Raw genomic sequence first — 23991 nt, 5'->3', positions numbered from 1 at the left:
GACTCTACAGTTCAATCCTGAGCTACTTATATTCTCTATTAAAATCTGTTCAGTTTGGTTGCTATATAGGCTAACTGATGGGTGCCATTTTAAATCTGCATAATTTATATAGGTGGCAATATTCTACATATTTATCCCACAAAACTATGAAATCAGTCTCATTGTTCTTTATTAGCACATTATTTGCTAATTAGGCGAGAATAGGTAGTTCTTTCCTGTAAATTTAGAAATTATTTTAGAGACTGTAGGATTGTTTTGTTGTGATTTTTGAAGTCTTTGAAGCTTTTTTTAAATTCCAGGACACGGTTGAAGGTTGGGTGGCTTTCAGCGCCCAAAAGAGGAAGAAAAGACAGCACTTTTGAGAGAACCTGCAGTATTAATGAATGTGTAATTCCTTTCTAGATTGCACTGCAAACTGAAGATGGCAAAAGGAGATACTGGTGTGCGATGCTTTCAGGGCTTACTAATTCTGGGAAATGTTGTCATAGGGGTAAGTAACTTAACAATGGCTTCTTCAAAAATGTACTATTGTCTAGGTTCACGCATGATTAAGTCACGATTTTGAAAATAATAGCTGTGTAAATTGGTTGCATTCATATATCACACTAAGCCCCAAATCATAGTTTAGAAACTGCAGAGATTTGGTTTAAAGAACAACTAAATCCAAACCAACAAATCATATTTTGGTTTAGTTGAATGCATGAATCTGGTCATTCCCTTGTAGATTAAGTGGTTGTCACAATGTGATGGGGTTTGCAAAGGTGGCAATGGACATAGAAACACCCAACAGTGGAGGCTTTTTATGCTTTTTCCTATATACAGTTATTTACAACAGGGCTAAACAACACAGTCCTGGTGTCAGGTTTGGCTCCCGGGTTTCCCTATCAGCAACTTTCCCTTCTATCTCTCCTGCTTCCTTCCCCTTCCTCTCTGTCTCCCTTCCCTGTTTCTGGGCTTGGTAAGAGAGAAAAAAGAAAAGAAAGGACTGGACTGGACTGGACTGGACTGGACTGGACTGGACTGGACTGGACTGGACTAGACTAGACTGGGATTACTGGAGTGTGCTCAGCATTGCTTGATTTTTTTCCAGCTCAAACACCTTCTGCATTGGGGGAAGAACCTCTCTCAGGGTCTTCTGCCTAGTTTTCCCCCAGAACAGGGCTTCTCTACCAGTAGCCAGTTCCTTCTGTTTCCCCCAGAGTCTTGGGTGAAGCTGCCGACTGTAGCCAGCCCTCCTTCCCCTCCTGGGTTTTGGATCTTTGGTGGAGCTTCTCCCTCTGGGTCTTCACTTCCCTGCTTGCAGGGAGGCCACCCCTGAACTGTGTTTCCTCTCCCCAAACAGGAACCAACACTTGCCCTGCACTTCACTCTCCACTCTCTCTGTTCACTCCAGATACAAACTTTTCCTCTCCTCTCCTCTCCTCTCCCTCTCTCTCTCTCTCTCTCTCTCTCTCTCTCTCTCTCTCTCTCTCTCTCTCTCTCTCTCCAATTTTTGGTTAGACCAGCAGCATTCCCACAGCAACTGAGGAATTGGGTGTCTCCCTAGGACTCTAGTCCTCAACCCCTATATACCTCGCTGCACCAATGGGACTGCCCACTCAAAATCTCCCCACACCAGCCCTGGCTAGCAGCCAAGTCAGCTCATCAGGCCTTATGAGAGAACAGCTGCCCTTCAAGGCTAAAGCTGCTTTTTTTCCCCCTTTTCCTCACTCCATATGCTGGCTCACACCAGCAGAACAGCAGCCATGCTAGGCCACAAAATCCATATGCCACACATATGACTTGAATATAGTAAACACTTTTAGTTATTTATTTTTATTATCCCAATTGATAAATGTGTTTCTATAGTTTAAGTTGAACAGTTTAGGATTAGAAGTGTGTGTGTGTGTGTGTTTCCTAATTCAGCATTACTTTTAAATGTAAAAATGCATATGTGTTTTTCATTTGTCGAGACAAGAGTAATGGCAGAGAGAATTCCTATTGTGAGTGAAAAATAGCTTCTCCATTTTCTTGTAAAACTAAGTAATAGAAAAGTAAATATCTCTGTTGAATATAAGTATGCAAAAGTAGTATTCCTTCTAAAAAGAAATATGTGGTAGGGAAAAAATAATTGGGATAAGTATCTTGTGACTAACATAATGGCTGATAAAAAGAGATTAGCACTGGCTTGAGGAAACATTACTTTCCATTCAAAGGAGTCCAGAACTGAAGCAAAGAATGGAAGCTATACAAGATATCTGTGATGCTTCCAGTCACAAATTTGTATAAGTATTTTTTTGATCTGGAGTACCCTTTTTATGAAAGAAGCAAGTGTGAGATTCAAACAGGGTATTCAGTTTGGGCTCAGATTTTTGCCTTAGAAACTAATGCAAAATCTTGAGAATGCTCTGGAATGACCATCCTGTGTCTCCCTGGTTTCAGTGTTGTGGCCTTGCACTCATGGCTGAATGTATATTCTTCGTGTCAGATCAACACACTCTATATCCATTGCTGGAAGCTACAGACAATGATGATATCTACGGTGCTGCCTGGATTGGGATCTTCACTGGTTTCTGTTTCTTTTGTCTGTCTATTCTTGGTATTGTTGGTGTCTTAAAGTCAAGCAGGACAATGCTGTTAGTGGTAAGTTCAGTAGCAACTGAAGGTATTCTTGATCTTACAAACCAAGAAATCTCTCCACTAGTTGTATGTGTTGGTATATTATTGGGGTTTTTTTTCTTTTTCTTTTTTTTTGCACAAAGGGACTTCTTAAACAATGATAATACCATGGGAGACAGTAATGAATAGGTTGTCAAGGAAATATTGTGTTTGCAGAGTTTCAGAGATTGAAATCATTATGTGTGTTGGCACTTCTTGAACAAATAAAAATTAATGACAGTTTTAGTTTGTTAGAAATAGAAACTCTTTTTCAGTTAAAGTCTGCATAGTTTGCTGTCAATCACTGTGACATGAATAAAGAAAGAAAGAAAAAGGATTTATTCTAAGTCTTAAGTTTTGCCATTTTAAAACAAGGGATTGTATCCACATTTCTTGAGAGAGGAAATCTTTCCATTCAGTACAATTAAAAGTTAACAAAGTTTTTGATTGGCTTCAGGTATATTTATGCAACCAAATAGGGCAAGAGGAAAGTGATTATGATCAGAACTGCATAGCTACATAATTTTTGCAATAGTCCTGACCTAGTAGCTGGAGGCTGTCATGATTTGGACATATGAACACAGTTTCAGATTCAGCCCAAGAAAGATGGAGCAGCTGTTAATTCAGAACCCAATGGATTCTATGACTACCATCTTTAATTCTCACGCTTGAAATCTGTGGGGGAGGGTTCCTCTTGGAATCACAGCTCCTGGTAGGTGAGTCCATGTCCAGGAGGTCTTTGCCCAGTTTCAGATGATGCACAATTTGTTGTCTTATCTGGAACAGGATGCCCTGAGAACAATCACTCACCTAGATTTCTGTAATTCCTTCTATATCAGCTTGTATTTGAAGACTATCCAGAAACTTCAGCTGGTCCAAAATGCAACAGTCCCATACTTTATGCCCAGTTTTGATACTGCATGTTGCACCCTTTCTGCAAGAGTTGCACTGGTTAACAGTGTATTTCTGAGTGCAATTCCAAGTACCGGTCACCAACTTTATCCCAATATAGTTTTGGGCCTAGGTATCTAAGAAACCATCTTTCCCAGATAAATTCTGCAAACCCAACATGAATGGTGAAAAAATATCTACAAGGGTGCCTAACTACTATGGGCATAACAGGAGGAGCCTTATAATGGACATTCTGTATAGGGCTCCCTCCTATGGAATATCCAGCCTGCCAAGGCAAGGATGATTCCCCCCCCCATTCTTATGGCCTTCCATAAAGTTGTCAATATCTGGCTTTTCCAGATTTTTGGGGATTGATTGTGGACCCATCAATTCCAGAATTAATATTATATGATTTTGTATTATAATCTTATTATATATATATATTGCCTAGAGACCAAATGAATTGAGGAACTTTATGTATGTATGTATTTATAAATAAATACATAAATAAATAAGCAGATTTCTTTTATAACTTTCCTATACAATTTTAAGAAATGAAGAAATTCATTTCTACCATGACATTATTCTCAAGTTAGAATATAAACTATATTCAGACAGTTGTAAAGGATGCACAAATCATAAAACATGTATGCCAATATTTGCCAGGAACTTTGTGTTGGAGAAAAGGGTTTATATAAGTGCTAAACTATATATGCTCACTTCTCATTTATTCAAAAACTCTGATGGGTCAGTCGAGAAATTTATGAGATGGAATAAAAGCATTATTTTGTGAGACAAAAAGAAATATAAATAAAAACCTGTGACAGAAAAAAAGTGATAGAAGTCCAGGACAAACAATTCCAAAAGATTCTAAATGTAGAAGGATTTAATCCTACACACTGTGATAAAAATGGCAAATTATTCTGAAATGGATGAAAGTCAAACTGGAAACTACCAGGAAAAACTTGTAGACTCTTAGTAGGAAAACCACTCTTTCACAAACAGCAGGACTTAGAAATCCCTCAACAGCATCTGAAGTAAGCTTCAAACACACATAGGCTGTTCTTAGTTTTGACATTCATACCATGAGAAAAACTACAACCTAGCAGAATTGCCCACCTATTGCCCAAAGGACACATGGAAAAACTGTCTGGCATCCTGAGATTAGCCATGAAGTCATTATTGTGGGAGTCCTTATCTACCTTTTTCCCCAAGATTTCTTAGAAATAAATATAGGTAGTGTCAGGGCCATTGGCTTTGACATAGATTCAAATGTTAATGTAACAGTTACTTCAGAAGGAACAGATCAACTTCCTAAGTTGAAGTCTGCTGACATAGCCTAAAGCAGCTCTAGAACTGGGACAATTTACTGTAGATATACAAAAGTAAATGCTTCCATTTTGGAAGGTATGTGATTTAAAAGACCAAAAGCTAATAACTTCTGTAGTGTAGGTGTCTAGATACATACCTTGTAGAAGGATTCTGATGGATTTGAGACATTGGATACTGTTTAATTCTGAAATGAATCATTGTACATCAAATGCAAAAAATAAAATAAAAAATGTTTCAAACAGTCCTAATTCTGTGGAGTCCTTGGGGTTCCCTGAGCTTGGTTCTTTTCTTGCAAACGTTTCATTACCCGGCTAGGTAACATCTTCAGTGCTAAAATGGGATGGGGTTTGCTCTCTAATTATGTGCTGTGGCCTGCCTTGCCAGTGCAATCTTCTGGTCTTTTGTCTCTTTTGAATAGTATGTAGATGCTCTTAATCTCTATGTGTCTGTTAATTGGTGCCTTGTCTGAATACCAGGCTTCCAAGAATTCTCTTGCATATTTGGATTTAGCTTGATCTAAAATGCTGAGAATTTCCCAGTTAAAACTATAGTTGAGTCTGTCCATGTGTTGTGTCAAAACGAAGAGACAAAAGACCAGAAGATCGCCTCACCAGCAATCAATAACCAACAATCATCACCCAGATAAGCAAAGGTTACCACCAGGCACACAATCAAGCAGCAAACATATGCCAATCAAAGAACTACCAGAGGAGCAAAACAAAACCTCCCCACCCCCACCAGCACTGGCAAGGCAGGCCACAGCACATAGAGAGCAAACTCCATCCCATTTTAATACCGAAGATGTTACCTAGCCGGGTAATGAAACGTATGGAGGAAAAGAACCAAGCTCGGAGAACCCCAAGGACTCCACAGTTCAACCCTAAGCTACACATATTCACCTCTATTCGTCCTAATTCTATTCCATATTACTTGGTTTTGTACATGGCAAAAAAAAATCTATTTAGACATAACCTCCCCCCCCCCAAAAACCCTCTAGGATTAGAGAACTCCATATAATATAAACAAAAACATAATTGACGTTTGATTGATTGACTTTGTGCCATCAAGTCATTGTTGACTCTTAGTGACCAACGCAGTTAACATTTAAGCATATGAAACCTGAAAAACTATTTTTATGCTTTTCAGTTAAGAGAAGAAATTGGAAGATAATAGATTTTTCAATATTTAAAGAATGATGTGTATTTATTTCATTTAAAATTAAGACAATATCTTATATATTATATAAAACTTTTAAGAATCACAGGATTATGGGATGATAATTTTGAACTTCAACATGTTGAATCTTACTGGAATCTTTAGTGCAGAATGCCTTTTAAGCCTTAGTAAGTTAGCAAGAACTGACCTTGAAAATTATTAATAGTTAGCTTTACACTCCAGTAAAACTGTTCTGCATAAACTGTAACCTTCCTAGGATATGTTAAGCAGAGCAGTGCATAATGCCATTTGTATGGCAATGCCCAATTAGTTTTTAATTTTGGTCAAAAGATTTTGAAGAAATTGGGAAAATCTTTCAGCAGACCTTGGCATGAACCCTGCTGTTGATTTTATGTCCATTTTTCTTCAGGCATAGAAATTGATGCATTATAAGACTGACTGAGTTTTTACTGGTGGTAGCAAGGTTTGTTACTTCGAATCATCAGAAAATTGATGTATTTCAAATGGTTTAAAAAGTATGGGAAATAGCTTCATCCCAAATCATTAACACTTCAGTAAAGAGCTTTGAAAGACCATATACTATAATTTAGGATAGACATATTCAAGTTTATATATTTCTTAAGTATATTAACAAACCTGTTCCTAAGTTTATCCTTGTCTGAACAAATGTCATTCTGGGATGAAATATTTACACAGATTCTTCACATTTTCCCTTTAAGATTACATATGTAAGAAAACCAAGTTTATTTTCCTTTGTATTTGCTTCCCTTTCTTGCATTTTTCCCTTCTCCCAAGGTATGATTTTTTAAAAGTTTTTCAAACTTTAGCTTGTTTGTTTAACAAAATGCAATTTCAAAAGATGTTACATTTTGAATAGTCATGCTTATCCTGTTTTGCTGTTCATAAGTAAGTTATTCCAAGAACTAATGGTGGAAAGAAACTGGCATTGTAATTCCAAGAATTTGGAGAAAATCTATGTTAGAATTCAATGCATGAGAGCCTTCAGTGCTTTACAAAATGCAATGAATGGATTAGATAGATCGCTGTGCTGGCCAGGCTTAAAGAAAGACATCAATCATGACACCTTAACTTGGATTTTGCAGGTCAATCTGACCTACATTGTGCAAAAGATGATTCTCACAATATATTTGCCTGCTAAACTCTGGAACAGGGTATTACTTGCATAACAGACAGCATCATTTGGTGAATAGCATAATTATAGAACGCTACACTTTGCAAGTGGATATCACTTTTTATAGAAAAGTTACCTAATGGATTTGTATGTTTTGGAGCTCCTGAATAACTTATGATAGGTAAGGCTTTTCATTTCATTTCATTTCATTTTAAGCTATGGCTTGATGTAGTTGCAGATCAAGCATGATTTTAAACACATTATTTCCAGCCCATCCTACTGGCAAAGGAGAATATGCTGTGTAGATAACTCAGTAGACAAACTTATTCATTTATGACTGCATTGTCAAGAACCTGCTTCATGCTGAGAACTCTTACATGGGCACACTGAATTTATAAAGCAGTCAGCATGTAGTAAGGACTAAGATTGGCAGAAGGAATATAAAGTAACATGTGAGGGACATGTTATTCCAACTACTGCTTTACTTTGGACACTACTCTGTTAATTAGCTTGGCTGCTGTTTTATTGTTTTTAACAAAATACCTGCTATAGTTAAGCATCCAGTTGGACTGGTCTTCTCTGATGTTGAATTCTCATGAATGTACTCTCAGCGGAGCAGATTAATGCCAACTAGAAGCTGCGGCTGGTAGCTTCCTACATTGTCAAGTAGAGTGATTAAATGGAGGCACATAATTTTGTTCACTGCCTATAAGCTTTTGGGCCCTTTCAACTTAGGAAAAAAAAGTTTTTAAAAGTCTGTCAAACAAATAACACCTTACCCAAACATTAAGGTCAGTTGGTGAGCCCTGCTTTTTTCTTGATCTCACTAGTGGGCTCACCAACTCATTCACAACACGGTAGTAGGAACAGAACATTCTCAATAATAGTACCCATTTATGGAACTTGCTCCCAGGAAAAATGTAGCTGATTCCCATACTGTGTTGTTTTAAAAAGGTAATTGCAGGATACTATTCCACAATAGGACTATTCCAAATTATTGTATTCTTATTGTTTGTTTTTTTTTCCTGCTTTGTTTCCATCCTTTTTCTTTAATTGCATATTGTGTTCACTGTTTTTGTATTCTCCTCTGGGTGGCTTCTTAAGTAGAAGTCTTTAAAAGTAAAATATATGAACAAATAATTTAGTTGAAAGTTGCTCAAGAAACCATTCTTGCTTCTTTCTCAGGCTTTTAATTCTGGAAAACTAAAAGATGAAGGAGAAAGGAATAGAAGGAACAAGACAGATTTCTAGTTTTCTTTAGCTCTCAATCTGAGATGCAAGTGTGTCAAATGTTCTTTGTGACAAGTGTTTTGTTTGTTTGTGTTTAGTACATCATCCTGATGATGATTGTTTTTGCCTTTGAAGTGGCCTCCAGCATCACAGCAACCGTGCATCGGGATTTCGTAAGTATTCTGTCAATGAGACATCTGTTCTCTCAGATGTTTTCAGTTCAATACAGAGGTTAAAAGGGGAAGGATTCATTTCTGCAAATATGTTGAAGGTCGGAATAACAATAAAGATGATGGCAGTACGTTCATAAGGTATGAACAAACTTTTAATCCATTCTTAAGATCCAAGGGAAAAGAAATCTTCCTAACCACATCTGTGGACTCCGTAAGGGAATTTATTTGCTTGTTGGCTAGAGTCACTTCATTAGCAAACACATTTGGGCAGTATATTATTTAAAAAATAAAGCCTAATCAGGTATGAATTCCTTATATTTACCCAGTGAAGTAGCCTATCAAAATGTGGGTTTTGTGAGTTGAGTATATGTTAGTGTTATTTAAATTAGTTAGCATGTACTACTAGAAGAAAATATTTAATTGTAACTAATTTTAAACCCTAAGATATGCGTGCTAGATGTTATCAAGGATGTGACTTCTGGCTTTCTGGAGTATTCTCCAAATAGGAACCAACCTCATGTTTCTCCCTCTCATTACCACTTAGCTTACTCATGAACTTTTCTTGAAGCAAATGTTGGAAAAATACCAGAATCCAAACCCAGTCAACAATGATGACAAATGGAAGAGTGACGGTATTACCAGGACATGGAATCGTCTCATGTTGCAGGTGATAGTACTGTATTACCCTGGGACTGCATTCTTTGTTCCCATTTAAAAATATTCCAGAAATATATAGTGCTGTCATATAAATGAATGTGTTTCTCTGGATGACAAGTATATTGTATCTACAGTTCAATAATGAAATGCAAAAAGCTTTGGATTCTTTAACATTTTGGCTGATATTTTTGTGAAACGCTAAGAAGCGTTTTAAGTAAATCTTTACTTTTGCTATTGTATGTAACCCTTCATTATCATACTCTTTGAGGATGAGAACTGTCATCTCAACTTTTTTCAATGGGCAGAATCTCAAACAACTATACAAAGCTATTTAATTTAACCTCCCTGTGGCAATTCCTTCATTCATACATTAAAACTGAATGCTGTTGCTTGACATCTAGACCCTTTCTGGATGTAAATGGGGAAAAAAAAGTGATACTGTATACAGGGGTGCAGAACCTGAGGCCTCAGGACCACAGGACTCCAAAAGCCTCCGGGGAGCCCCAGAGACTTCAAAAAGTTGTAGTAAAAAAAGATTAGAGAGTAACATGCTTGCTATATTTAATTTTAATTAAGTGTAAATCTTGAAGTAATATCAAATAAAAATTAGTATTGGTGCCACCTTGTAGTTTGGGAGTGAGTCTCCCAGAAAGTCACTTTAGGGCTAAATGTGGAATTTGGTTCAGAAAAAGTTGTACCTCTTTCAGTAGTGTGAAAATGATTGTGACATTGTTAGCATGAAAGTCTGAGGAACTCTGGAAAGCAGGTGGGGGAGAAGTTCAGTCTGTGTGAGAAGAGGCAGCACAGGCCAGATGTGCGGATCAAAGAGACTCTGGCTTAATTGGTTTACTACCTGAAAGTTACTCTTACAGTTTTCAAGGTTGTGTTTTTACTCCAGCTAGCATTTAAGATAGCTTTCTGAAAGTTGTATGGTTTTTGCTTCTTGAGTTTGACAACTATGTGGAGTTTAAAAGAAAGCAGCTATAATCTGATCACACATTACTCAAACTGAACTAAAGGTTCATTTACCAGGGATCACACATAGGACTAGAAGTGGCTTGGAGTATATCACTACTTAAGATTTCTGATGAACTTAAACCTTCACTTGTCTTTTTGCTTAGAGCTTTGGAGACTAGCAAACATGCTCTTCAGGCATTCAAATGTTGTAAACCTGGCCAGTGGATTAAAAAAAAACAAACATTCTGATTCTGTCCTCGACCTTCCCGGGTTCATAGAGAAACTCTGAAGGGGAACTATAACTACGTTAGGTAGAATGTGGTTACAGTGCACACAGAATAAAGAGTCCTGACCTCAGGGAGTACTGTCAAATACAGTTACAGTAGTTCAAGGACTATGTATATAGGTTTGGATTTCTTTTGTTCTATGCCAGTGTTGTCCAAACTTGGCCACTTTAAGATAAGTGGACTTCAACTCCCAGAATTCCCCAGCTAGCATGGCTGGCTGGGCAATTCTGGGAGTTGAAGTCCACTCATCTTAAAGTGGCCAAGTTTGGACAACACTGTTCTATGCAAATGTAGTTTCTGAATACCTGTAGTCTGTCAATATATGGGATCCATTCTGAATGGTTGGCATAATCTATCAATTTATTATCTTTATTTTAAGCAACATTTTCACATGAATTTTACTGAAGGTAATGGGATTATAAAGAATTGGTTCAAAACTTAGGGAGCTTTTTTAATACTATAAACTACTTTCTTTCCATTAATATGATTCCATACTGTATTGTAATATCCAGTAAATTCCCCATCTGAGGAAATCTGAATGTAAATAGTCCCTTGATGTGCACTTTGTACTCCATCCAGTTCTGTTGCATTCCAACAATTTTCTAGCGTTTTTACAACATGGAACAAGAGTGATGCCAGTTCACTGGATGTAAATCTTTTTCACATTTTTGGAAGAAAAGTAAATTGGCTGCAATTTCTCTCATTTTTTAAAAATGACAAATGCAATGCTTACTTATTGTAACCCAACACACACACATTTTTTCCTTCCTAAATCCAGAATAAATGCTGTGGTGTGACTGGCCCAACAGACTGGCAAATATATACCTCCGTTTTTCGGACAGTGAACAATGATGCGGATTTTCCCTGGCCACGACAGTGCTGTGTTATGGATATCCAAGGAAAGGCAATCAGCTTGGATGGCTGCAAATTAGGGGTGTCTGGCTATTACCATGACAGTGTAAGAATTTCTTCTTATTTTTGTTCTGTAGTAATCAAAACACTCATTGACATTTGTCTTCTCTGAAATGTTAGTGGGGTGCTGATGCTAGTAATATTTTCTCCCAGCATTGATAGGCTGAAGTGTTCCCCTTCTCTTTTGTTCCCTCTTTTACACCCCCCTTTCTGGTAAGTAGCATATCACAGAGGATCAGCTCTTCCATAAGGTAAAATGAAGCAGCTGTGTTAAGCAGCTGCCAACCAAAACAAGTCAACCTCCAACTTTCTGTCTTCCAACCCATCACCAAGAACAGCTGCTTTGTTGTGGCTAAGATGTGAAACTCTCCAGTGTGGCCTACTACTGCTAGCTACCCTACAGCCATTATTCTAAGGGAATCCTCAGAAGCATTCAGAGATGGCAGTTGCAGCCATCTTGCAACATATGACTCTGAGGATACCAGTCACCTGTCAACTGGAGGGAAAGTAGTGGGACCACTGCTTTTGGAAAAGAAGTGTGGAGAAGGAAGTGAGAATAAAAATAGAGCAGAGGGTAGGTTTTCTGAGACTGCTACTGTTTATAAAACTTAAGGATTTACTCTTGATTATATTTATATGCATTCAACAGGCTGAAATACTGTTGATGGATATAATGCTGTTTCTTCATTACTCTGCTAGATCTACTGGCCTAGCCTAGGATGTTATCTGTTTTAAATGTGAGATGAATGAAGTACTGTGCTCACCTTGAAAACTAACACATTGATTATGGCATAACTTTAGTAGATTTGAACCCATTACTGTATACCTGATTGTGTTCACTTTGTCAGTTCTTTAAAGTAAGATTCCTCCATTTCAATCTTGATAATCACATCAGTGGTCTCAGTAGCTTTTAATCCTAGCAGTACAGCCATTTGAGTGGGAATTTGTTGTGAAAAGATGGGTGCTGAAAATCTAATTGAATTTTAGATAATCTACCTTGGTTATTGTTCATTTCCCTTGATATTTGATATCCTTTTTTTTTACTCACAAGTATTTGTATACTTCCTATTCTCATGATTCCCAAATGTTGGTTCTTTTTGGCTCATTTATGTATCAGTTTGCAAATTTGACTGGTAAAAAAATTCTGTGTAAGAATTCATAAACATTTTTGTACAAATTTCAATCTAAAATGCACACTGTTGTATGGACTTTTATTAAGGCGTACATCGTTTGCAAACAGTTTCCCTGAATACATATTTTTACCCTCCCCTAATATATACATTTTTGTGCACATATTTACAGTTGCAAGCCATATTGCACAATTCTGGAAACTGCCAGTATTGATGCGTAAGTTCATTCTAGTTTCAGATGGATCAGGCAGGTGCAAATTGGACAATGCACATTAAATCTGGACTGTATTACTTTTATATCCATCTTTGTTTTGAATGAAGGCTTAGAAGGTACTGAGCAACTTTATCTATTTACCTGCAGCTGATCATCTCCCTCTTATTTTCTGATTCCTCAGGGCTGCTATGAAACTATTGCTGGCCCCATGAACAGACACGCCTGGGGCGTTGCTTGGTTTGGGTTTGCCATTCTGTGCTGGACTGTAAGTATCTGACAGAACTTCTTTGCTGGGCTTCAGGGTTTAGTGACCGTGGTCTAGAGATTAGATTTCCTGCCATTTCGCTGGCAACTGTGGCTGGCATCTTCAGAAGCAAAGTGGCCTGCTACACGTCCACAGGCAACTGAGCAGGGACTGACTGAACCTCATTTATTCAACAGTGGTGATGGTGGAGGCGTACTATCATTCAGTGGAAACACCAAAAGTGTTTCCTTCTGTCTGCAGCTCTTCCAGCTTAGATAATTTATACCACAGCTGGGTTATGAGTTTAAGCTTCTTTAAGAGGTTCTCAAGAAATTAAATGCAGCTATTCAGAGATTCAGAGCAAAGGGCCACCACAAAAGCTAAAACTGATTTAGCAAAGAAAGAAAACGGATTTTTGTTATATCACAGCAAGAAGTTATAGATATATGAAAATGGGGCAGGAGCACTCCTACCCCATTTTCACATATCTGTAACTTCTTGCTGTGATGTAACTCCTACCCCATTTTCACATATCTATAGCTTCTTGCTGTGATGTAACAAAAATCCGTTTTTCTTTCTTTGCTAAATCAGTTTTAGCTTTTGTGGTGGCCCTTTGCTCTGAATCTCTGAATAGCTGCATTTAATTTCTTGAGAACCTCTTAAGGAAGCTTAAACTGCCTAGAGCTAAGTCTTTGTATAAAGCCGATTAAGATTATGTGATAATACTGTGTTGAAGGTAACATTTTATGTATATGGTACTATCTTGTTTATCTAGTTTAGATTTGTTGAAATATATAGACTGCATTAAACCTTTAATTATATAAAACATCCTTATTGAAATAGCTTTCTCATAGGCAACAATTGCCCTGGACCCACTTCAGTATGGTGCTAAAACTACTACAGTCACTTTGGTGGCTGATTTATGTTATGGATTGGGAATATGAGGCCCTGCTAGTTCTTCTGGACTTCTTGGCTGTATTCTTCTGTACAGCCTGAGGGGATCAGGCCTTGGAGTGCTGTTTTACCATGATTCTAGTTGTTCCTGTTAGGCTATATACAGAAGTGGTGCTGGAGGACTGGCATTCAACACCTAGGCTATTGAGCTATGGATTCTACCTTATTCTCCATGCTGTCTGGTTCTCCATGACATCTACTTGAAATCATTTGGAGAGCTCATCAGACTTTTGGAGTAGTGTCATCAGTGAGGTTATCATTCAGCTGCAAGAGAAAAATCAGTACCTTTGCACTTTGCATTCCATAAATGGGCTGGAGGAGGGGAAACAACTGGACATAATAGAGATGCTGATGCTCAGTAGGAAATTAGATTGGGGGATTGAGGCTCAATTTGTTTACTTCCTAAAAGAGCAAATTTGCAGTCTGAAAGTGCTTCTAGATTTTCAAGCCACAGATGATGGCTCTGGAGAAGAGTGGCTTTGCACACAATTACTCCTGGTGTAGCAGCTGCTACCTTTCCCAAGTAATCCTTTCACTATAGTTATCTATGGTTTGGATACATCCCACATGAGACCCGCAATAGTTTCTACGTGGGGCTTTATATTCATTAGCTGCCAGTTGCTCGATGGGCACAGTTTAAAGTATTGATATGCTGCTTTAAATTCATCAGTGGCTTAGGATGACCAACTAAAAGACTGACTTTCCCCTTAGGAATCTGTGCAGGGGAGGCTCTTTGGACGATACTCCTACTTTTTATATATACATTTTTGGTTAAAATGGTGAAATACAAAAAAAGGAGTCTACATTAAATAGTGATTATACAGCAAAGAAAATCATAAATGTGTTATAGAAATTAAAATTAACTGAATATAACAAAACCCTAATTAACAGAAAGATCCTCATAATAAGTAAAATATTAATAATATTTATTCTATTGTTAACCTTATCATTAAATTTAGACCATATAGCAACATATTTTGTCATCTTCTCATTTTTAGAACACAGGGACTTTGCAAAACTACGTAACAAACTCATATCCTGGATCCAGTTTCTTAAAAATCAAGAGAGAGTGACTTTCTTTCCAATAACATAGAATTATCCTCTTTGCTGTGCTCCAGGCTCAGGAGAGCCAAAGCTCTTCATAAGATGACAAATTCCATGTTTTAGGAATATAATACAATATCTCATTAAGATCAGAAACTATAATATTTTTCCAAAATTATATTATTGTATTATTGATTTTAAACCAAAAAAAAGCTTTAATATAATAGTACTAAATCATGTGAGTTAAAGAAACTTCAGGTTTCTTACATTGCCAGTGTAAGAAATCTAATATCTATCCTTTTTAAAACATTATTTGAGGGGTCCAATAAACTGTAATAACATTTACTGATGAATTAATTTCATTTTTAACTCTTAAGAAGAGTATTTCACATTTTTAACCCCTAGACCCATTGATTTTCCAAAACTAGAGGCTCCAATTCTTCCTTTCACAGATCAGATATTAAACTGATACTAACTTTCATTTTGTATTTTAATACCTTATAAATAGAAGAATAAGGGCAGCATCTCTTTTAAAAACTCAAATTACAAGTATCTCAGAGGTGTCTAACAGGCCATATTGTTTAGTTAATACATGTTTTAGTTGTATATGTTGCCAAGCATATTTATTTATTTGTACAATTTATATAGCCACCTATCTCACACAAATGGCTGGGTAGCTATATATACTAGAGGTAAGTCAAACTCAAAATGCAATATCTCAAAATCATTAAAAGGACCATTTAAAAATCAATTGGTTTAAAGTATTAATCCCTTGTTTAACCCAAGTATTCCAACAGTACACCTTCCCCATACTACAGCATCAATTTCTCATGTGATCCAGAATCAAAATGTAACTGCTTTTACCTATTAATAACCAAATATGCCTAGCAGCTTTCAAAGCAAGAAACAAAGATCTCAGTTCATGTATCTGGACCCTAAAACTTGCTAAGATTTCAAAGGTATCACACACTTGCTCTCCAAATGGGCCCAAAGAGGAAAGTAATTGTAATAAGTCTCATTCTAAAACAATATAGAAGATGTTAAAATAAAAGGCCTAATGATACAGTTGAAAATCTGGTAGGTTAAAGCTGCCATCCTCATAAGGTAGCTGCAATTTAGCCAGAGATATTCTCAAGGTTTTAGCCTACTATAAAAAGTTCCTCATTAACTCATCTATCTGTGTGCAATATCTAATAGGAATTAAGATACTCCTCCTAACAGAGGCCCATCTTTTCTGGCACATAGGAGAGTACCTTTCCTTTGTTGCTCATAGGCTATGGAATACATTACCTTGGGAATTGAATTTTGCCCCCACTCTCATTAATTAGAAGAGTTTCAAGTGTTCAACTGTTACATGACTCTATTGTACATTTTAGTGTTAATTTTAAACTGTATTTTTAACCTTTTATTTTTTGTTCTTTTATCTTTACATTTTGTTATCCATTTTGTATGGAAAGATTTAGTGCTATTAGTAAATGACTTTTTTCTCATTCCTAATGAAAACAGCATATAGGTTCATACCTTTCCTCCTTATCCTTTTTTGTTGCCTTAAATTTTGTTCATAAATGACTTCTACCGGAGAGCCTCTTGCTTATATCACTGAGTCTAATGGTAATATCTAATTAAAGTTGCTTGGGTTTTAGCAAACCACCTAGAAAGATTACAGCTTAATTCAGGGAAAAAACAGTCTCCAGTGTTTTGGGATTAAACTCGCAGATTTAAAGTTGTGAGCCAGCTAAGGTCAGATTAGCCTTTCATAACTGGGAAAACTTGTTTGTAATATATGACTTGTTTGTGCTGTCCTTCTTGGACATTTGCAATGGCTACCTGTGTTTACAGAGTCCCTTAACCAGTATAACAAGCTTCAGTTTAAATATGAAATGACCTCTAGGAAGGCAATAAAAAGAATGTGAATAAATGCAGGAAGACTGGTTATCAGCAAATCAGAGGCATGTGGACAAACTTGATAGGAACACCTAAACGATAGGTGTAGTAAAATATTTAGGATGTTCAAATAGTATTGGATTTGGACTAGGGATAGGCAGACTGAACAGGAATCTGAACCCCAAAGTTCATTAATAGCTTCAGGCAAGCTGGACAGGCTCTCTCTCTCTCATCTTAACTAATACTACAGCAGAACAATGGGGAATGGGAAGGGAAGGGACAGAAGTAGAAGCTTCTGTCCCTTCCCTTCCCACTCCCCATTGCTATTTTCCCAAACCTTATTCTAGAAGAAATCGGACACAGGTGTTACTTAAAACTGGACCCAAAATCCTCTTTCCCAGCCCCTCACTTTCACAACGTGCCTGAATGCGTTGGATTAGTTGTGATGGCTCATCTTGGGCTATCACAAATGATCAGTTCAGGCTTTTAATAAGAGTATGTGTTCTCTATCTAGCACAGGACCTTTAAAAGACTCTGAGAGGCCCAGGGCAGAATCTGGACAATCCCCACCCTACTTTTTTCTTACTTTTCTTGCATATGATTTCAGTGTAATGTTTTGGTCATTGTTTTCTGCCCATTGAGGTCAATAGTTAAGTAATCATGACAGTATGGGGAATCCTGAAATACTGAAATAATCCTCACTTTTACATATAAACAGATTTGTTTTTCTGCCTTGATTAAAATATTGGTTTATATATGTCAGCTAATAAATCAGTGCTTTTCAAACTTGGCAACTTTAAGATGTGTGGATTTCAACTCCCAGAATTCCCCAGAATTTCTGCTGACAGAAATGCATGCTGCTGGAGAATTCTGGGAGTTGAAGTCCACACATCTTAAAGTTGCCAAGTTTGAAAAACACTGTACTAAATTCTAGTAAGGAGAAACTAAATTGTAGTAAGGAAAAGCTGTCCCCTGTGTGTGGGGATAAAACTAATTACCTTCTCCACCAACTTTGAAAAAGATTTTGCTGTTATCACCGAAGATAAATTCCTTGTGTATGTTTTATACTTGGCCATTAAAGTATTGGTTGGTAAAAAAGACTTTGCTCTAGCTCTTTGGGCAGGAAGGAAGAGAAAAAGGCATACCCCTGGCCATTGTGAGCTTACCTTGGCTTTGTCCACTGCTGGGTTCAGGCACACCCAACGTCAGCACGTAGCCCATAGAATATTATTCGTAAAGGAATGTGGCTGTCAACAGGAAAAGTTTCTCACCTCTGCCCTAGACATTGCCGCAGTCATACACAAACATTCAGGACCATGGAAACAAGATTGTCCTAAATTTTGGGGCAGTCTGGACATTTCTTTCTGTGCGTATTTTTTAGCAGTGACTTTAATAGAAGTCTTTCTGTGATGGTTGCAATATGTTCTATCATTGTTCTTTTATCTGCACAGTTTTCCATAAAAAAAAGACAACCTGGGAACCTCAATGAATCTATTTTACTAGCAGAAGCTTTCATGGTTTTGCTGTCAGTCATGGTGTTTATTAAATCTATGTACTTGTATTTCTGCATAGTAATAAAACAACCTTGGGGTTCTCATTTGAGCACAGTAGATACTTAGTTTACAGAGCTAGTTTTCCCACACCTAATTATGCTGTTTGTACAAATTAACTTCAGGCTGTTCTTCTGGTCAGTGCAGTTTTAAAGTGGAAAACCTAAATGTGCTACGTAAAAACATGTTGCAATAATGCTTCTTTTCTTATTTCTTTTTTTTTTTCTTTCTTTCTTTCTTTTTTTTTCCAGACTTGGGTCCTCCTTTGTACGATGTTCTACTGGAGCAGAATTGAATATTAAAGATGCAATGGCCTAGCAATCTGTTCTTCCTGATTTTTTCCATAAATCTATATAGATAATACATATCTATATAATTTCTCCTGTGGGAGTTCTCAAGATGTCCCATTAATCCTTGCTTTTTTTCTTCCATTGCCTTAATTTGAAACATTGTAGCTATAGTACTCACAAGGTAGGAAACTGGACACAGTCTGATCTGTTCTGTAACAATCAAGGCCATGCGCAAGCATAGCAATACAGGAGGAAATGGTTGTGGAGTCCTTGGTGCTCTCTGCACTTGATTGTTTGCTCGCTGTTGTTTCATTACCTGATGAGGTAACATCAGCAGCTTTAATGAGCATGGGGTTTGCTCCCTGTTTATATACAGTAGCTTCCTTGCCAATGTTGGTGGGTGTGTGGTTTTCTCCTTAGTGGTTCCTTGGTTAGTTCCTTGATTAGACATATAGAGATATGCCACATTTACATACCATTCAAAAGAGACAATAAAAAAGCTAAGAAGGAAACAAAAAGACCAGAACACATCCTCTCCAGTAGCCAACACCAGATAAGCAGGGACTAACACCAGACAAACAGTCAAGCAGAAAACAATACCCTAATCAAGGAACTACTAAGGAGAAAACCACACCCCCACCAACTCTGGCAGGGCAAGCTACTGTATATAAACAAGGAGCAAACCCTATATTCACTAGAACTGATGATGTTACCTATTTGAGTAACATTTGAATTGCCTTTGCCTTAATTTGAAACACTGTAGCTATAGTACTCACAAGGTAGGAAACTGGACACAGTCTGATCTGTTCTGTAACAATCAAGGCCATGCGCAAACATAGCAATACAGGAGGAAATGGCTAGAACATTTGAAATGTCTGCAAGCAAAACCAAGACCACAGAGCACCAAGGACTACACAATTCAACCCTGAGCTACATATATTCTCTTCTATTGAAAACGGATGTTTTTAAAAAATTGAAAAAATTGAAGCTGTTGTTTGGAATGATTGTCTAGGGGGGGTTTTGGCAGTATTTTTTGGCTACCTCTGATTGCTAGTATACACATATAATACTCAATTCACCAATCTTTGATATGATTCATAAGTTGTTTACAAGAGAGGACAACTTTTTAAAGGAACCAAACACAGTAGTAACAGAACAACTTACTTGAAAATATATTAAATGTAAGAGTTACACTAACATTTTTTTTTTTTTTTGGATCTTGAATTAAGTATATTTTGTTAGAATTCACTATGAGATCATGTTTATTATTTTAATATGAGTGACTAATACACAGATGGCCAACCAATTATGCAAGCAATCTTTTGTTAACACATACATCAAACTGTAAGCTTTTTTGTGATAGAGTATGCCTTGTACAGAGAATTTTAAGATGCAAATAATTTTCCATGAAATGTAAGCTCCAAAAAGAAATCCCTGTTCTGTATATTTTGTTCCTGTTCAAATCATTAATAAACTGGTTTTTTAAAATAAAATAAAGATGGTTAAGATAAATAGAATTTTGCCTCAGATGTAACTGAATTGTATTGATTGTACATTATTGTGACTGTACTAACACTTTCCTAAAGATGAAGAACTGGAGTGAATGAAAGTTTTTTTTTTTTTTTAAAGGTAAACTTCAGAGTTATTGAGTCAAATCTGTGTCTTCATTTTTTTTTAAAACAATAAAGATAATCATGTCCTTTCATAAGAGATTCTTTACCAGGAGGACCTGGACACTTAAGTATAATTTTGGCATCAACGTATCAACATTAAACCATTTTTACCTATAATTTCATAAAATAACATTTAAATTTGTGAATGGAATATAATAGCTTTAAGCCTTTCATTTTGCTTTCCAATGACCAAAATGAAGTTTTTGCTGAGGGATATAGTACAAAAACTATTTTCCACATGCACTTTCTCCCACAATACAAATGTGTTGAAGTGCGGTGAGGTTTAGAGGACAAGGTCATCTGCTGTCCTCAAATTGCCCTGACATCCTGAAAGGGAAACCACTCTGATATATTAAAGAGATTATTTATTTTTTCTGGATTTACCCTAATACTGATTATTCAGAGGCTCACCCTAGGCAACAGCCAGAAAGTACAGAGTAAATGTGTTAATCTTCAATAAAACACCCAAAGTTAATAATTTTCTGTGTGTGAACTATTGTTTCTCAACCTCACCCACCTTTGCACGAACAGTAGCTGTTTTCTTAAGGCTATTCCACATTTCTGCAGTGGTTAAGCAGGCAGCATAGCTGTTCAGTAAGTAGCTAACTATTATTCCATATAGCTGGGTATTGTAATTAATGCTCCAGAGAGTTACTACTCACCAACTGGCTCTAATGAGAAACAAATTCCCTTGGATACAGAACATACCATCAGTACTCCCATGCTTTAAGAAGTATTCAGCCTGGAACAGTTTAGGGAAGAGCAATGAAAAAGAGCAGGGGATGGAAAAAAACAAATTCCTTTGAGAAGAGATTGCGAGTCATGGGTGTTTTTAGCCTCTAAAACACAAAATAGGAGGGATAATATTTGGAAGAGACACTATTTTTCAAATACCTAAGGAGGATTTGATTTGATTTGATTTGATTTGATTTGATTTGGCAGTGAAACCAGTAACCAAGGGAATGTAGTAGTCTATCCACTGGAGGTGTTCAAGTAGAGGCTGGACAGTCATTTATAAGGGATACTTTAATTTGTACTGCTGCACTAATTGGAGTCTATGGCTTAAACAGCTTCCCCCTTTGAAATAGTCACTTTATTTCTCTAAAGAAAATGGTGAGAATCAGTACTGTATATACTCGAAGATAAGCCAAGAATTTTAGGTTCCAAATTACACACCAAAAAATCGGTTCGGCTTATCTGCAGATAAGCCCATCCACAGATAAATCAAGTGACAGATAAACAAAATACCATGAAACATGTGCCATCCACGGATAAGCCAATAGTGCAAATTAAAAAAAGCATTTTGAGGGTTGGTTTATCCACAGGTGGCAATTTTTCATGGTATTTTGCTTAAAAATTCGAGCGTAGGTTTATCTGTGGATTGGCTTATCCATGAGTATATATGGTATTTATAAAAAAAACTTTAACAACTCTTAAAAATGACTGAAAAATGGGGACATAGAAAAATTCTGCTCAAAAATATTTTCAGGATTTCTTCACTCAGTTTGATGTCCTTGCTTCATTTCCACCATCTTTGGTACTCAGAGTTGTAATACAGAGTGAATTAAAAGGAGTGGCTGATATAGTAAAAGTAGAGTACCAGATGAGCAAAAAATTGTCACTGTAGGTGAGTTCACAATATCCTTGGTGCCAGCATTTTCTCAATGATATTGCTGAAGCTCACTGCCACATTCCTATTCATGGAGTTCTACAATGGCTTCTAGACCACCCTGGGGGGAAAAACAGCTTTTCTTCAATGATCACCTTGGCCATAGGTATTCTTATAAACATTTGATACAAATTCTGAATATTCCATGACAGGGGTGGGGTGGGTGGGAGGGAATATGGCCTTGAATTTTCACCATATTTTCCACAAAAATGTTGCTAAGGATATTAAAATCTTTCTCAATTCTGCATGTAGTTGTTTTTCCTGTGAGGCCTGTGTAGTGTCTTACTGATATATTTTTCTATAATATCTTTGTCGACCCTATAAGGTAAACAAGACTAAGAAACCAATGCTATATAGGTCAGGACTACTTTTATTGTAACAGCTATAGTAACTGAATCTTGTAAGTCCGAATGTGATTCTCCCTCCCGCACTTTATCTTTGGGTGAAATAAGGAGGGGCCTATGTGAGATGATTTCTCAAATTAGTTTCTTGGAATGGGCTCAAGTCCCACTTATCTAACCTTGGCCTTGGTAGTGGCTCTTCCTCTTGTCCTTCAAGGCTATTCACAATGTTCTCTACATCATTTTACATTTATGTCCTTGTGGGAACCTGCTAAAAGCAAGAAGCAACTAATGGTGCTTGTGAAGTTGTTGCTCCATTGAGCTAATATTACATTATTCTAACTATTGTGCAGGAACTCGTGAAAAGGTTTTCTGCTAACTAGCTAGCCCATATCTTGTAGCTGAAGAAGCCACAAACTGAAATGGTGATTTTTCTGCCTGCAGAACTTCTGCATGCAAAGCATTTGTTCTGTCATAGGATCCTGTACAGTATCTTCTTCACTGCTTTCAGCCAACCTAACTATAGCAGCTGACAGTGGTAGAAGTTGCTTTCCCAGCACAGATTAAAGTTTCCCAGCACAGATTAAAGATCAGGGAATGTACATTTTTTCATCATAAAGACACTGCCATTGGTACATGGCAAATTGCCTGCCCCTCCCGATGTTTAATATTTTAATCAAAATAATAGCTTTCATACTGCAAAGCAAATAAATAAATAAATAAATAAAATCCTGCCTCTGACTTCATATTATTTATAAGAATATCACAGCCATTCTCAAAATTCTACATATATTTCAAGCCCCTAAAGATTGCTAATCCCTGCCTTACAGCAAGTATAAAAATGTTACAAATGAGGCTACAAGCATGGGTATGTTTGCTCTAATGCTGTTCATGAGCATTTCAACAAATTGGTTTGCTTTTCCAAGTGCCGCCTTCAACTGCTTGCAACAAAACTCCAGCCCCCCCATCTAAATAGGACCTCAGTCTTCCCAGTCATCTCAGAGTTGGGTAGTTCTTACTGGAAGAATATTTCTTCCATAATATTTAAACAAGGCTTCTTTAACAAGGTACCATAAGTGGTTTAAGGCTGTAGATGCTCCAGGACACATACAGAGACATAGGATTGATTTTGATCGTTTTTCTTTGGGCAAAATTTGGTGAACCTCAGTTGCCTGAGGTAACAGTAATGAAATATAGAACAATGAATGTTATATTTGCTAAGACAGAAAGAGATTAATTTTTCCACTTTTAAAACAAGCTTTTTTTTCCAATTCTTTCAGCATTTGAAAATGTGTTCAACATCTGTTTTTTGTTTCTTCACTTCAGCTTTTGCCTTTCAGAAAATGCTCCTTTTTCAGAAAACTTCAGCTATGTTATTTTATCTCCCTGGTTCTGTCTTTTATCCCTTGGCTTATTATTAAGCAGCTGCTGTATTTGCTTTGAAGTGCTAACATTTCTTCCTATTGCCAAAATTAAATATTTCTGGATTCGGTTTTACTAAAGCTAAAAGGATGTGATGCATTTCCTTCCTGTCAGCATCACTGGCATTTGATCAGCAAAAATGATAGTATATGTAGTGGCTATGGATTAGGGACCAGGAATTAGAATCAACTC

The 23991-nt window shown here is 36.9% G+C and overlaps 1 protein-coding gene across 1 annotated transcript; it reads left to right on the top strand.

Annotated features, from left to right (window-relative positions):
- Positions 1 to 212: 212 nt before the first annotated feature.
- UPK1B (uroplakin 1B) lies at positions 213 to 23564 on the top strand. Its single transcript, XM_007438332.3, has 7 exons — positions 213 to 490; positions 2422 to 2622; positions 8497 to 8571; positions 9116 to 9238; positions 11251 to 11430; positions 12910 to 12993; positions 18656 to 23564. The coding sequence occupies exons 1-7, from the start codon at positions 422 to 424 to the stop codon at positions 18704 to 18706; spliced, it is 783 nt and encodes a 260-aa protein (XP_007438394.1). The 5' UTR covers positions 213 to 421; the 3' UTR covers positions 18707 to 23564.
- The last annotated feature ends 427 nt before the right edge of the window (positions 23565 to 23991 follow it).

The sequence above is a fragment of the Python bivittatus genome, unplaced genomic scaffold, assembly GCF_059951505.1.
Source record: "Python bivittatus isolate LINGU-HERP-01145 unplaced genomic scaffold, Pbiv_v1 ctg000340_np1212, whole genome shotgun sequence".
Classification (NCBI taxonomy): Eukaryota; Metazoa; Chordata; class Lepidosauria; order Squamata; family Pythonidae; genus Python; species Python bivittatus.
This window is presented reverse-complemented; position numbering and strand designations above follow the sequence as displayed.